General features: G+C 43.3%; 2 protein-coding genes and 1 long non-coding RNA gene across 6 annotated transcripts in view; 1 reads left to right on the forward strand and 2 right to left on the reverse strand.

Annotated features, from left to right (window-relative positions):
* Nucleotides 1-7287, reverse strand: part of LOC307014483 — a 47923-nt gene extending 40636 nt beyond the window's left edge. For both annotated transcript variants that reach the window (XR_013801236.1, XR_013801237.1), the window contains exon 1: nucleotides 6789-7287. This is a non-coding gene — a long non-coding RNA (uncharacterized lncRNA). The remainder of the gene's footprint in view (nucleotides 1-6788) is intronic.
* A 63-nt stretch (nucleotides 7288-7350) lies between these two features.
* LOC307014235 (zinc finger protein 862-like) lies at nucleotides 7351-11782 on the forward strand. Of its 2 annotated transcripts, XM_079642083.1 has the most exons (6): nucleotides 7351-8853; nucleotides 8998-9224; nucleotides 9347-9711; nucleotides 9850-10246; nucleotides 10352-10660; nucleotides 10774-11782. In XM_079642083.1, the coding sequence occupies exons 1-6, from the start codon at nucleotides 8690-8692 to the stop codon at nucleotides 11112-11114; spliced, it is 1803 nt and encodes a 600-aa protein (XP_079498209.1). In that variant the 5' UTR covers nucleotides 7351-8689; the 3' UTR covers nucleotides 11115-11782. The 2 variants fall into 2 exon arrangements, with proteins under 2 accessions (XP_079498209.1, XP_079498208.1); XM_079642082.1 differs by having other exon boundaries at nucleotides 7351-9224.
* A 210-nt stretch (nucleotides 11783-11992) lies between these two features.
* Nucleotides 11993-14470, reverse strand: LOC307014236 (zinc finger protein 862-like). Of its 2 annotated transcripts, XM_079642085.1 has the most exons (3): nucleotides 12968-14470; nucleotides 12597-12823; nucleotides 11996-12474 (listed from the first exon to the last, which is right to left on the reverse strand). In XM_079642085.1, exons 1-3 carry the CDS (start codon nucleotides 13129-13131, stop codon nucleotides 12068-12070), a joined length of 798 nt encoding a protein of 265 aa, XP_079498211.1. In that variant the 5' UTR covers nucleotides 13132-14470; the 3' UTR covers nucleotides 11996-12067. The 2 variants fall into 2 exon arrangements, with proteins under 2 accessions (XP_079498210.1, XP_079498211.1); XM_079642084.1 differs by having other exon boundaries at nucleotides 11993-12474; nucleotides 12597-14470.
* Between the last annotated feature and the right edge of the window lie 14 nt (nucleotides 14471-14484).

Consider the following 14484-nt stretch of genomic DNA (forward strand, 5'->3'; position numbering starts at 1 on the left):
ACAGTGGTTAACTCGTGTGGTATTGATGTGATTAGATGGGTTTAGATTAGCAGGGGTGCACATAACTGGTACGCAGGTACGCATGCGAGGCAACAATCTGAAATGCGTAACGTCACTTGTGTCACTACGCGCCTTTGCGTACCTGATAGGTCATCAAAACAAAACACATATTTCGTCTACACGTGTTTCTTGTCAACACTCAGTGGAGTAAATTATTAGACATGTCCAAAAAAAACAATGACATTAAGCAGCCACTTTGCCGTTTCGCTCCCTGCAAAAATCTTCGGACTTTCTATGACTGATTGAACTGGGTGCTGGCCGAGCCGCGCAGGACATAACCGACGGACCTGTGAAGCTTCACAGGAGAAAGAGGCTTAGATCACTAGACGACAGAGTTGTTCATCGTGTGCACAGACAGGGCTGCTGTTAACGTCAGTGTGTACAACAGAATTGTACCAAAACTATGTCAACTGGTGGGGTGGGAGACTCCCCTGTGCTAGAGATGTTAAGATTCACCAATTCGCATCGGTGCTCCGGCATAAACGTTCAAGATGCGAGTGCACCGGTTGAAAGAGTGCACATCGGCTACAGTTTGGGTTGAACCGGGTTGAACTCGCGATGCATCGATTGCGTAGCGTCTTTGCATCGGTAAAAACCCGATTCATTCATATAAAATCCCCTTATCTTGTCAACGCTCAGCAGAGACGATCTTTGATATTTGCTTCGCCACTACGGAGAACGAGAGTCTCAGTTATCAACACACACGGAAGTTGAGGAGAAAGAGAAACACAGCGCACCGAAAAATACCTACAAATCAAACGTTTGGCAACACTTCGGATTGTTCAAGAAAGACGGTGTAATAGTCATTTATGCTATATAGTTGACCGCAGGTCATGGAGAGTAATAAGGTATCCGTAGACCTTTGTATGAGGTATCTTTATTACTTAACAGGTCTACAGCCATGATACATAGATCCATCCTAGATGCGGACTTTCATACACACAGTATCACTCCGCAGCCGCACCCCATCAGTAACGTCCTTAAGGTATATGTGCGCGGCACTATTACTACAGACGGTCAACTTGAAAAATCACTCGCAAATTGTTAACGATGCCGAGCCGCTTTAAAGTACACAAGTAGTACGAGGAACTTAGCGACGCACATAAAGAGGCGACGTGGGGTCTGCGGCTGAAAAGAGAAACCTGAAAGTGAGACATATGAGTTAAATCACTCAGTGAGGTGTTCTGTCAGAGAGAGGTGTTTAGCTTACAGCAGCCTGTGACGGCCAATAATAATTTAAATGTCTTCCTTACTGTAAGCAGTTATGAAATACCTGTTTGTGAAAGGTTATTTGTTTTCTTTATTGTTCAGATAGAAACCCATGCTTTCTGCTCACTGGTGAGTTAGCCTCTGAGTGTTAAGCACATCAGGCTGGCAGCTGTATGGGCATTGCTCTATGGTAGCTGTTATTTGCACATTGTTAATCATGAGCAATGCATCCTTACATTGTTTAACTGTGAGGTGTTATACAATTGTACTCTGGAGAGCTTTTAAAGGTAAAAAAATAAACGGCATGATGGGATGTGCAGTACCAAATATGTAAAGCACTTTTTTGTTAATGTATGATTTGCTGCATATAAGGAATAAAACAAAAATCCTCTGTCGTACCATATTGAAGTATCATTATTTTTGCATCGTGTTGAATCGCATCGTATCGCCCCGAATCGTATAATGTTGAATCAAATCGTATCGAACTGTATCGCAACAGGGGTGAATTGTATCGTATCGCATCGCCTGGGGTTTCAAAGGTATCGTTAATGTATCGTATCGTGGCAACGTATCGAGATGCGCATCGCATCGGCCTCAGTGATGGAGATGCACATCCCTACCCTGTGCACATTCTGTGCCCCGCGCACACGCTGGAGAACTGCGCAAAATCAGCTGATCACAACGTTCACGCTCTGTGGTCAAGCTGCTGCAGTTTTATTTACAACAAAGTGGAGTAAAACACACTGCAGACTTACTCAGGCTGTTAATTGAAGAGTTTGAAATCAGACATTGTAAAGTTAGCTATCATATATCAGGCTATAACCAGAGATGGGGTCGTTACTAAAAACCGTTACTATATTACACATTACTTTTTAAAAAAAAGTAATATATTACAGTACTTCGTTACTATCTACATAAAGTAAAAACTCGTTACTTTACTCGTTACTTTACTCGCCGAACACGTACGAACTGTGCATGCGTGAGTGGAAATAACTCTCCTTAGCATGTGTTCTTTCATTTCATTTCATTTCAAACCTTTATTTATACAGATGAATCCCATTGAGATCATTGATCTCTTTTTCAAGGGAGACCTGCTCAAGTAGTTCCACATGAAACATAAAAACATAAATAGAACAACAAAAGGACATCAGTACAGCATCATTTACATAATTATCCACATAAACAGGTACCAATAGCTTCCGATTGAGTAGCATCCAACCGAGCTTTAAAAACATTTAGTGGCACCAGATTGTTCAGTTTCCATTTAATTTGCAGACAATTCCACGACAGTGGAGCTGCGCACCTAAAACTGTCTTCCCTAAGACAGTCCTAGCAGTTGGCACATTTAATAAAACAACAGCATTCGATCTCAGGCAGTAGCCACTCGTTTTCCGTGAGATCAGGGAGCAGATATAAGATGGAAGTTTGCCTAACATGGCTTTGTATATAAAAATGTACCAGTGACTGAGCCTCCGTACAGTTAGTGAAAGCAAACCAGCCCTTGCATACAGGGTACAGTGATGTGTTAATGCTTTACAGTTTGTCACAAATCTTAATGCACTGTGATACGCAGCATCTAACTTGACCAGGCAATTGGCAGTTGCATTCATATACATCAAATCACCATAGGTAAAAAGGTCACAGTGACTAGCCTTTTCCTGGCCTCAAGCGAGAAACAGGACTTGTTCCTGTACAAGAAACCTAGCCTAACCCTCAGCTTTCTAAGCAGGTTATTGACATGAAGTTTAAAAGTGAGACAATCATCAAGCCAGATACCAAGGTATTTTTAACAGGTAACCACACCCTTCTTTGCAGGTGTTTGTTGAGGTTTGACGTGGTGTTTACAGCAGTGTATAACAGCTTCTGGCCTGGACACAGTTTGCACCTCACCGTCACATTCCTTTCTATTCTTCGGACGAACTCAAAATAATGGGCATACCTCCACCCCTCGAAAGTTATCGCTGACTCAGCCATGTTTATGCAGCACTGCACGTGGAGATGTGGACGCGCAAATCTCGCAGATTACGTACATATAAACCTGCGGCGGAAACCCCTCTTGTCTGTCAGTGTGATTATGACTGATTTTAGTAAGTAACGAAGTAACGCATGTCGGGGCTATGTTAGTAACTGTAGTGTGATTACTGAATTATAAAAGTAGCGCGTTACACTACTCCGTTACCGACAAAAGTAATATTATTACAGTAACGCGTAACTGTGTTAGAGTTACTTCGTAACACGTTACACCCAACTCTGGCTATAACTAAAGTAGTATTGATAATATAGTAACGTTACTGGCAGGACTGTTGATACTGATCCATAACAGAAACTAATGCGCAAGTGTCAGCCGTATCTCGCGTTACCTAATGCAACTCCACATTACGTCTTACGGTGCTGTGTACCGGAGGGGAGGGAGAGAAGAGCGAAGGGGGGAGAGAGATGTAATACGGTTTCATGATAAACGTTTTGTTTGATAGGCTTCTGCTGTGGAGAGTATGTGCTGCAGGGAGGTGGATGCACCTCGCACAACGCACCCAGGAACGAAAGCTAGCTCCGGTCCTTTTCCTGTCAGGGAAACTGTGAACTCGATGTCCTGACAGGCTGGAGTTTGTGCAACCTGCACAAACTCCAGCTCACCATGATTACAAATGGTGAAATGCAATGTAAAATTACCGAAAAAATACCAGCTCACTAAATCACAACCGCTCAAACCAACTACAAACTACTACCGCGGATTGGGCAGAGAACGAATCCGAGAAAGTTGCTCCCCCATGTGACGTAATATGACACATTTGCGTGAGAAAAAGTTTTTAGAGAGTACTTGTCCATGGACAAGTGAGTTTGGCAATTTACTTGTCCGAATACATTTTTCACTTGTCCAGAATGGATAAAAATTGGGGACACTGGAATCTTCTTGTTCGCCATCGTATTTTACATTTTCCCACGGTTTTTACGACACCGCTAACGTAAGTGAGCGTTAAGATTTTACTGCATCACACATAGGGTTGGGTATCGTGTGGATTTTAACGATTCCGGTTCTGCTTTTCGATTCCGGTTATTTTCGGTTCTCGATTCCGGTTCTTTGAGAGGGTAAAAATAAGTCCCATGACAAACTGGGAGAAAAATATATTTATGAAAACATTAAGTCAAATCTGTATTTACAAATCACTTCATACTGTTTAATTTCTTACGGTTATTGAATACAATTATATAAAAATAATCTCTGCATTGTTTGGTTAGTTCTAAGTCGTGCAGTTTGAGAATGTACAATTGGTCCAGTCTCCTCTGATGTTACACTGCAACCTGCCTGTGAGACACAGTCCAACCACACATCTCCAACACATAGGCCTAATAATAATAATAATAATAATAATAATAATAATACATACATTATATTTATAGCCTAAGGCCTAGCGCTTTTCTACAACTCACAGACGCTTGCCCGCTTACACATGTCCTGCAATACACATGCTCCAGCTGCTCACTATTTGTAAAAGTAAATAAATAGTATTTTCATTTCAATAATGTAGCTACTTTCTATACCCTGCTTCTTAAACAATACTGACATCCCTGTGCTCCTCCAAGTCTGGGGGTCTGGGGATGTGAGGACAGCGCGAGGACACAGACAGGGAGGCTGCTTCACTTCATAAAAGGAAATGGCTGTCAATATTAACAACACATGAGCTAAAACGCTTAATAACCTTCATTACGTGTTAGAGAAAGAACATAAGAAAGTTTGACAAAGATGAGGCTGTTAAACGGGCAGCAAATCCGCTGTGTGTAGAAAGAGAGAGAGAGAGAGACGCTGAGCTGCACCATGCAGCGAACAGCTGATACGGAGCATAGAGAGAGAGCTGCGGTCCGCGGGGCTCCGCCTCCTGTCCTCACAACTCTTATTAATCCCGGTACCGGACAATTGTTATTTGTTCCTACTCGGAACCGAGTTTTGCTTCCCAACCCCGCCACTGTGCTACACTTCCCGCCCCGCTCCGCTCCGCCCCGCCTAACTGTACAGAAAGCGGCAAGATACATTTCCTTAAGGCCCAGATACACCGGCCAGTCACCTGAGAAGTCGCTGACGCCGACACCGACTGTTGCGTCGCCGGACTCTCCTGCGTATTTGCCGACTTTGCACACTGGAACACACCGCAAATCCGAGCCGAGCACGTATGAACTGCGTATGCGTGAGTGTCAATAACTCTCCTTACCAGCAGGCGGCGGTAGTATGTATTCATCATTCAAAAGAGGCCGGAACAACCGGAAGACAGAGAAGAACAGACTCTGTGAATTAAACAAACAACAAATAGCGTTTTTCTTTCCATTTTCACTCTCGTCCATTGAAAACATGAACGAACAGGAGCTCTATAAACCGATGAGGTGAAATAGCCGTCCGTGTGTGTTCCATCTTCCATTTTAAATCATTTGTTTACCTCCCTCACTTCCGTTAACGCTTCTCATGCACTGATTCGCTAGCTGAACTGCCAATCAGTGTTATCCCTTTGTCCGACTTCCGGTGGTGTTCCCGGCGCCGATTCAACAAGAAAAGGCGTCAGGTCGGCAGAAAAGACCCGACGGTGCGGCGCACACCACTCCGAATAGGGTGTGCCCACGCTCATGTTTGGCCCGACTCCCATTTACTGCCGATTTCGGGCCGGTGTATCTGGGTCTTTAGGAATCGACAAGCAGAACCGAAACTAACATTTCTAAACGAACAATGGCGGCCACGTACAATTTGCGAATGAGTTCTGCCTTTTGTAAACTGAATTTATCAATAATTTGACAATACATCAGGGCGAAAAACGTCACTTGTCCGCCGGACCAGTCAATTGAAAGATCTACTTGTCCGATATTGTAAATAACACGTCCCGGACGGTGGGACGTGTACTTTTTGCACACTGCGTATGACGTTAAAAAATAAGCAGTTTTTAGTAGCAGAGCTCAAAACGGCTCCTTTCCCTCTGAATTCCTGCCCTTATGTCTTGTAAAAAACATAAAATCCTGCATTTAATTGTAATTTGCAGGCAAGGTTAAGCATAAATCTATTAAAAAAAAAAAAACCTGCAAATTGCCCTTTGAATGCATCAATCTGGTGCATTTTGAGGGGGAAATAAAGAGACTACACCCATATGAAACAGAACTGTACACATTTAAATAATCATAAAATCATAAGTACATGGCCATAACCAATAACATACCATCTCCAATATGAAAAAACTTGAAACTTATTTATTTGTTTTTGGTTCATTTATAGTTGTGAGTGTGTCTGTGCTCCTGAATCAGCCTCTCCTCCCTGCTCCTCTTTGAGGCAGCAGCAAAGACTAGTTTTAGCTCTCAACAAGTTCATCTTACCTTTTTTCACCTAGTTAACATTTTATTTTTATTATTCATACATATTTTACTAGTCACTACCCCCTCAAATGGAAATATGTATTTACATAAATGGTGACCGAACAGTTTGAGATCCACAGAGATAACTTAGACTAAGTTAACTATCTAAACACTCAGAGAGTAATTTACCTCACCTGAGCAGTAGTTATCAGCCTCTCAGTCTGACAGTAGAGGACTCTCCCTCCACCTTGTTGTTGAAACAGCTCCTTATATCCGTTAGCGCAGCTAGCTAGCACCAGATGCTAACAACAATACACGTAACCGGTGCGCGCCACACATACACTAACACACACCCTCCCGAGCTTGAATGACACACAGAGACCAATCGAGGGCATTAGTGTATGATCTGTATGAAAGTGGCCATGTCGGCAGGCCAGTCACCCTCTGTGAGGCGGAGTCAGACCCACATTTGCGCAGCGTTGCGTTCAACACACTCTCACTCCATAATCGTCCAGAAGCGACGTTTGGTCAGGGTCCCGTGGCGTGCAGTTGTGACGCTCCTAGGCTCCTTCAGCTTCATAAAGGGACGCAAATAGCTTTCAACTGATTGCAATGTATTCCCATCTGCGGCAGGATTTGACGCTCATGGAAGCGTGGCATTCGTTTGTGTCGGCTGCCCTTAAAGGCAATGTGAGCGTCCATTCCAATTGGATAACGGAGAATTGTACACCCGGAAGTAAGTATTCCACTTCAGGGCTTGACATTAAGGCTTGTCCGATTGTCCGGGACAAGTAAAAAAAATGGTCGGACAAGCATAATACAGTTTAACTTGTCCGAACGGACAAGTGCATTTTTGGGGGGGGGGGGGAAATCACCCAAACGAAATAGTAACGTTATTCCATCTGAAGTGCCTGTCTCGCAGTGTCGCAATCTCCGTACCTGTACGTCAATATTATGACTGCAGTGATTGGTAGAAATATTTGACCCGCGGGAAATTGGTGTGAACACGAACCCGCGAGTGCCTGCTTGCGCGGCTGGTGTGTATGCGCTGTCACGCTCGCGACTCATCTATCCTCGATATCCAGTCAGTGAGTAATGAGTTCAAGATGTCCTGGCTGCAGGCGCCAAAAGCAAACCAAGCCCCAGGAAAGCGACCTAGGCGAGATCCTGAAAAATCGGCTGCCTCCAAATTAGATTATGAAACAAAACGCAAAAGAAACTTCCTTCCATCATGGACCGAGAAGTTTCCTTGGCTCCGGTACACCGAAGAAGCAGGAGAAGAGCATATCATGTACTGTTCAACCTGCCGCAGTTTGCCCGACATTGCAGACACGTAAGTGACAACTTTTATTTTTGCTAACGTTAGATAATTGACTATTTATCTGATGTGTGAAGATGATGAGATTCGAAATAAACTGAACTGTGTAGTCTAGCTAGTTATCCTGACTGACGTTCACAGTTGACAAACGTTGTGTAAAATGCTATATAACATTATCTAGATAACGTAAGCTATTTAATGTGTTCTATGATATTATTGATGTCGACGTTATTATTAGGTGGTCGTTTGTTGTGTTATTGGAGTGGACAGAGGAAGGAGTGGTTATGTTGATGATCAGATATCAAGTCTTTCGTGATTTGATTTGACTATAGTGTAAAACGTATAGGCAGACTATTCCTAACGTTCTCACAAGCTAACGGTCACGACTCGAGACATTAATAACTGTGCTAGAGCAAGCTGCTGCTATGCAAAAATGGTTATCGTTGTGTGTAAAACATTAGATCATCAATCCGACTGACGCTGGAAATGATTGGCCGTTTGTGTAGCCAATGAAATTCAGATAATAATGACTGTAACGGATCCCCGTATTATTATCCCCGTATTATAGTCCAGTAGGGTGTGTTCAATTATGTTAATTCATTTCCATTTTTCAAATCCAGGTCCTCGTCCTTGTTTAAAGGAACCGGGTCATTCCGATATGACACCTTGTCAACTCATGCTCTAAGTAAGCGACACCAGCTTACTGAAGCTGCAGACAGAGCCAGACAGAGGGGACCTGATGCTCCACTGCCACCTGTCCTCACAGGGCTCCACAGGATGGAGGAGACAATGTTGGTTAAAATGACCAACATAATGCATGCTGCTTATTATGTAGCCAGAACAGAACAGCCCTTCACCCACTTCACAACCCTACATGGGTTAATAAACAGGACGGGAGGACAACTTCCCAACTGCTATGCGTCCAACAAGGCTTGTGAACGGTATGATATTCACAAAATGTTCATTTATAGGCAGTCAAAAAGAACAAGCAAAGATGCATTATTTCAGTGTTTTTCGTCTTGCTTTGATTCTGACTTTCCAAAACAACACCATAACAATTTGTATTGCTGTCTCTCCCCCATCAGGTTTGTTGTTATTATTTATGAAATGGAGCTGGAGAAACTACTGCAGAAGCTGAAATTGGCTAAATACTTCTCAGTTATGATTGATGGAGCCACCGATACAGCCACCCTAGAGAACGAGTTGGTGTACGTTCGATACATGGACACGGAGGGTCCCATCAATTCATATTTGAAAATTGAGGACGTTAAGCATGCAAATGCAGCTGGTGTGCTGGAAGCTGTTTATGCAGGTGAGAAATGTTTTTTTATCAAACCTTTTTTACGGTACTGTAGCATATAAGTTCATTATTGCTTCTGTATTGGGAGTTATTGCTTCTGTGTTCTCTATGCTGATGTCTTTTCTTTTGTTCAGCTTTTAGTGTGGCTGGCTTGGTGGATTGGAGGGAGCGTCTGGTGGGCTTTGGGAGTGATGGTGCAGCAGTCAATGTTGGATGCAGGACAGGTGTTGCTACTCGCCTCAAAGAGCAAGTCCCGCATCTCATACCCATCCATTGCATCGCTCATCGTCTGGAGTTGGGCGTGGTCATTGCGATCAAAGAAAACCCCAAGATGCAACAGCTTCAGGCGACCCTATGCAGCATCTATGAGCAGTACCATTATGCTCCAAAAGCACTTCGTGAGCTCCGGATGATTGCGGAGGCCATGGAGGAGAAGGTACTGAAGCCCACCACGCTACATGGGGCCCGCTGGGTGCCCTATGTTCACCGTGCAGCCAAGGTAGATGCAGTGGTTACATGTGCAGTATTGTGGCATATTTAATATTATAGATTTTATTTATTTAATTGTTTTCACAAACCGTGTTGTCAGTATAACTTTAAAACTATATATATATATATATATTTTTAACCATTTCAGGTATTGTGTGATAGCTTTCCTGTGATCCTGGCACACTTTGAGGACATGGCAAGCCTCGAACGTCGGCCCAAACCATCGGCTGCTGTGACAGGAAGGGCCAAGAAGGTGTCCAGCTATTTGAAGGACTACGGCAGTGTCCTCTTCCTCCACTTCCTCTGTGATGTCCTTGACCACCTTGCCACCCTTTCCAAGGTTTTTCAAAAGGATAGTGTGACAGTGTGTGAGGCGGTGGAGAGCCAGGAGAGGTGTTTCTGGAACCTGTCCTCCCTTAAGACCAGAATGGGGCTGTACATGGAGACCTTTGTGGAGCAGAGCAATGGATCCGGATGCTACAAGGGTGTCCAACTGAACAGGGCTTCTTCCTCCACGCTTGAGCCACAAAGGGCAGCAGTGATAGGTATGACACCTTTTAAATAAAAAAAAAAATATATATATATATAGTGTCTGGTGTATTAAAAGGTGTCAAAGTCAGTGTAGTGATTGTGCATTTATTCTCATACAGATGCAGTCATCAGTCACTTGGATGAGCGTCTGAAGGACTTGCATCAAGACAGCATAGTAGCTAAGTTCAGGGCACTAGATCCCTCTTGCTGGCCCAAGTATGACCACACTGATGCTGTGGCAAGAGAGACCTTCACTCAGCATGGTCAGGAAGAAATGAAGAGCCTATCTGGATTTTACAAGGAGCTCTTGGCCAAGGCAGGGATTACACCAGAGGAGGTTATAGCCGAGTATGCCCAGTATAAGAGCTTCGCTCTCAGGCGGTCAGCTGTTCCAATGAGGGACATTTTTCTCAGTGTCCTGCAATCAGGTGTGTGTCAGTATAATGTTAAGTGTGTATTTTAAAAGTTACCAAAAAAAAGCAGAAAGTAGAATTTCTTGAAGGAAATTAATTCATATATTTTTGTCTCATTGTATTCCCAGAGGAGAGGAGAGCCATGTTCCGCTGCTTATGTCATCTGATGGAGATCTATATGGTTCTCCCGGTCTCCACTGCAGTGTGCGAACGTGGCTTCTCTACAATGAAGCGAGTCAAGACCGACTGGAGGTCAAGCCTTACCACCGCTCAACTCCAGAGGCTCATGTTCATCTCCATCCAAGGTCCCGCTCTGGAAGACTTTGATGCAGCCTCAGCTGCCCAGCGATGGTGGACATCAAGCCTGCGCAGGCGTAGACCAGGGTTTAACCCCTGGTCGTCAAGAGAGAGGGGAGATGAGGAGGATGAGCTGGTGTTGATGGGGAGTGAAGATGAGCTGGAGGAGTGATCAATCAGTATTATGGCACAAGACTTATTTTCAACACAGGGCAGCAGCGTGAGCACTTTGCCCGGCTCCGGACTGCATTTTTTGCCGTGCAACCAATACATTTTTGAAGAACGTTTATTTTTCATTTCGTTTTGTAAACTCATTTGGAGGCAGCCGAAATTTGCCGCCTTTCAATCGTTCTGAATGAATGGCAGCGGAAGGCCATTTTGGAATTATTGCGGTACACACATTACAAAATACACAAATTTTCCATGGGATTTTTATAGACTTTGGACCTGTATGATTAAGTTTTCAGGCTATGGAACCGTTATGTTTTCCAGCTCCTACCTCTCAGAACACAAAAGTAAGGAGCAACTATTTTATTTCAGTGTGTTCAAACCTGTTTCTCTTTTACATTAGCACTCAAAGTGATATTTTTAAACATAAATGTTTAACATGATTACATAGCATGATATTTTTTATAAGCACCCAAAGTGATTTTTCTTTATTGTGTAAGAAACTTCAGAATGTTACCTTTCAAAAGAGACCATCTTATGCATGTGCTATAAGTATAAAGTATTATAAATAGCTAATTACTTTGGGTATGCAATCGAATGGCGTTTTATGCCAGACTGTTTATGTTATAAAATGTGCCTGATTAAGTTATTAAATCATATTAATTGTCCAAATCTCTTGTCGGTTTTATTCATTTTTTTTAATAGGCTTTTATTTTCACAAGTAAATTTCGGACAAGTGGGTTTAGCCTTCGGACAAGTAAAATGGCTGAGCCACTTGTCCGAAGGACAAGTGGCTCAAAAAGTTAATGTCAAGCCCTGCTCAAAGTGTGCCAGGATCACAGGAAAGCTATCACACAATACCTGAAATGGTTAAAAATATATATATATATATATAGTTTTAAAGTTATACTGACAACACGGTTTGTGAAAACAATTAAATAAATAAAATCTATAATATTAAATATGCCACAATACTGCACATGTAACCACTGCATCTACCTTGGCTGCACGGTGAACATAGGGCACCCAGCGGGCCCCATGTAGCGTGGTGGGCTTCAGTACCTTCTCCTCCATGGCCTCCGCAATCATCCGGAGCTCACGAAGTGCTTTTGGAGCATAATGGTACTGCTCATAGATGCTGCATAGGGTCGCCTGAAGCTGTTGCATCTTGGGGTTTTCTTTGATCGCAATGACCACGCCCAACTCCAGACGATGAGCGATGCAATGGATGGGTATGAGATGCGGGACTTGCTCTTTGAGGCGAGTAGCAACACCTGTCCTGCATCCAACATTGACTGCTGCACCATCACTCCCAAAGCCCACCAGACGCTCCCTCCAATCCACCAAGCCAGCCACACTAAAAGCTGAACAAAAGAAAAGACATCAGCATAGAGAACACAGAAGCAATAACTCCCAATACAGAAGCAATAATGAACTTATATGCTACAGTACCGTAAAAAAGGTTTGATAAAAAAACATTTCTCACCTGCATAAACAGCTTCCAGCACACCAGCTGCATTTGCATGCTTAACGTCCTCAATTTTCAAATATGAATTGATGGGACCCTCCGTGTCCATGTATCGAACGTACACCAACTCGTTCTCTAGGGTGGCTGTATCGGTGGCTCCATCAATCATAACTGAGAAGTATTTAGCCAATTTCAGCTTCTGCAGTAGTTTCTCCAGCTCCATTTCATAAATAATAACAACAAACCTGATGGGGGAGAGACAGCAATACAAATTGTTATGGTGTTGTTTTGGAAAGTCAGAATCAAAGCAAGACGAAAAACACTGAAATAATGCATCTTTGCTTGTTCTTTTTGACTGCCTATAAATGAACATTTTGTGAATATCATACCGTTCACAAGCCTTGTTGGACGCATAGCAGTTGGGAAGTTGTCCTCCCGTCCTGTTTATTAACCCATGTAGGGTTGTGAAGTGGGTGAAGGGCTGTTCTGTTCTGGCTACATAATAAGCAGCATGCATTATGTTGGTCATTTTAACCAACATTGTCTCCTCCATCCTGTGGAGCCCTGTGAGGACAGGTGGCAGTGGAGCATCAGGTCCCCTCTGTCTGGCTCTGTCTGCAGCTTCAGTAAGCTGGTGTCGCTTACTTAGAGCATGAGTTGACAAGGTGTCATATCGGAATGACCCGGTTCCTTTAAACAAGGACGAGGACCTGGATTTGAAAAATGGAAATGAATTAACATAATTGAACACACCCTACTGGACTATAATACGGGGATAATAATACGGGGATCCGTTACAGTCATTATTATCTGAATTTCATTGGCTACACAAACGGCCAATCATTTCCAGCGTCAGTCGGATTGATGATCTAATGTTTTACACACAACGATAACCATTTTTGCATAGCAGCAGCTTGCTCTAGCACAGTTATTAATGTCTCGAGTCGTGACCGTTAGCTTGTGAGAACGTTAGGAATAGTCTGCCTATACGTTTTACACTATAGTCAAATCAAATCACGAAAGACTTGATATCTGATCATCAACATAACCACTCCTTCCTCTGTCCACTCCAATAACACAACAAACGACCACCTAATAATAACGTCGACATCAATAATATCATAGAACACATTAAATAGCTTACGTTATCTAGATAATGTTATATAGCATTTTACACAACGTTTGTCAACTGTGAACGTCAGTCAGGATAACTAGCTAGACTACACAGTTCAGTTTATTTCGAATCTCATCATCTTCACACATCAGATAAATAGTCAATTATCTAACGTTAGCAAAAATAAAAGTTGTCACTTACGTGTCTGCAATGTCGGGCAAACTGCGGCAGGTTGAACAGTACATGATATGCTCTTCTCCTGCTTCTTCGGTGTACCGGAGCCAAGGAAACTTCTCGGTCCATGATGGAAGGAAGTTTCTTTTGCGTTTTGTTTCATAATCTAATTTGGAGGCAGCCGATTTTTCAGGATCTCGCCTAGGTCGCTTTCCTGGGGCTTGGTTTGCTTTTGGCGCCTGCAGCCAGGACATCTTGAACTCATTACTCACTGACTGGATATCGAGGATAGATGAGTCGCGAGCGTGACAGCGCATACACACCAGCCGCGCAAGCAGGCACTCGCGGGTTCGTGTTCACACCAATTTCCCGCGGGTCAAATATTTCTACCAATCACTGCAGTCATAATATTGACGTACAGGTACGGAGATTGCGACACTGCGAGACAGGCACTTCAGATGGAATAACGTTACTATTTCGTTTGGGTGATTTCCCCCCCCCCCCCAAAAATGCACTTGTCCGTTCGGACAAGTTAAACTGTATTATGCTTGTCCGACCATTTTTTTTACTTGTCCCGGACAATCGGACAAGCCTTAATGTCAAGCCCTGAACATGGTC

The sequence above is a fragment of the Notothenia rossii genome (assembly GCF_949606895.1).
Source record: "Notothenia rossii genome assembly, chromosome: 8".
Classification (NCBI taxonomy): domain Eukaryota; kingdom Metazoa; phylum Chordata; class Actinopteri; order Perciformes; family Nototheniidae; genus Notothenia; species Notothenia rossii.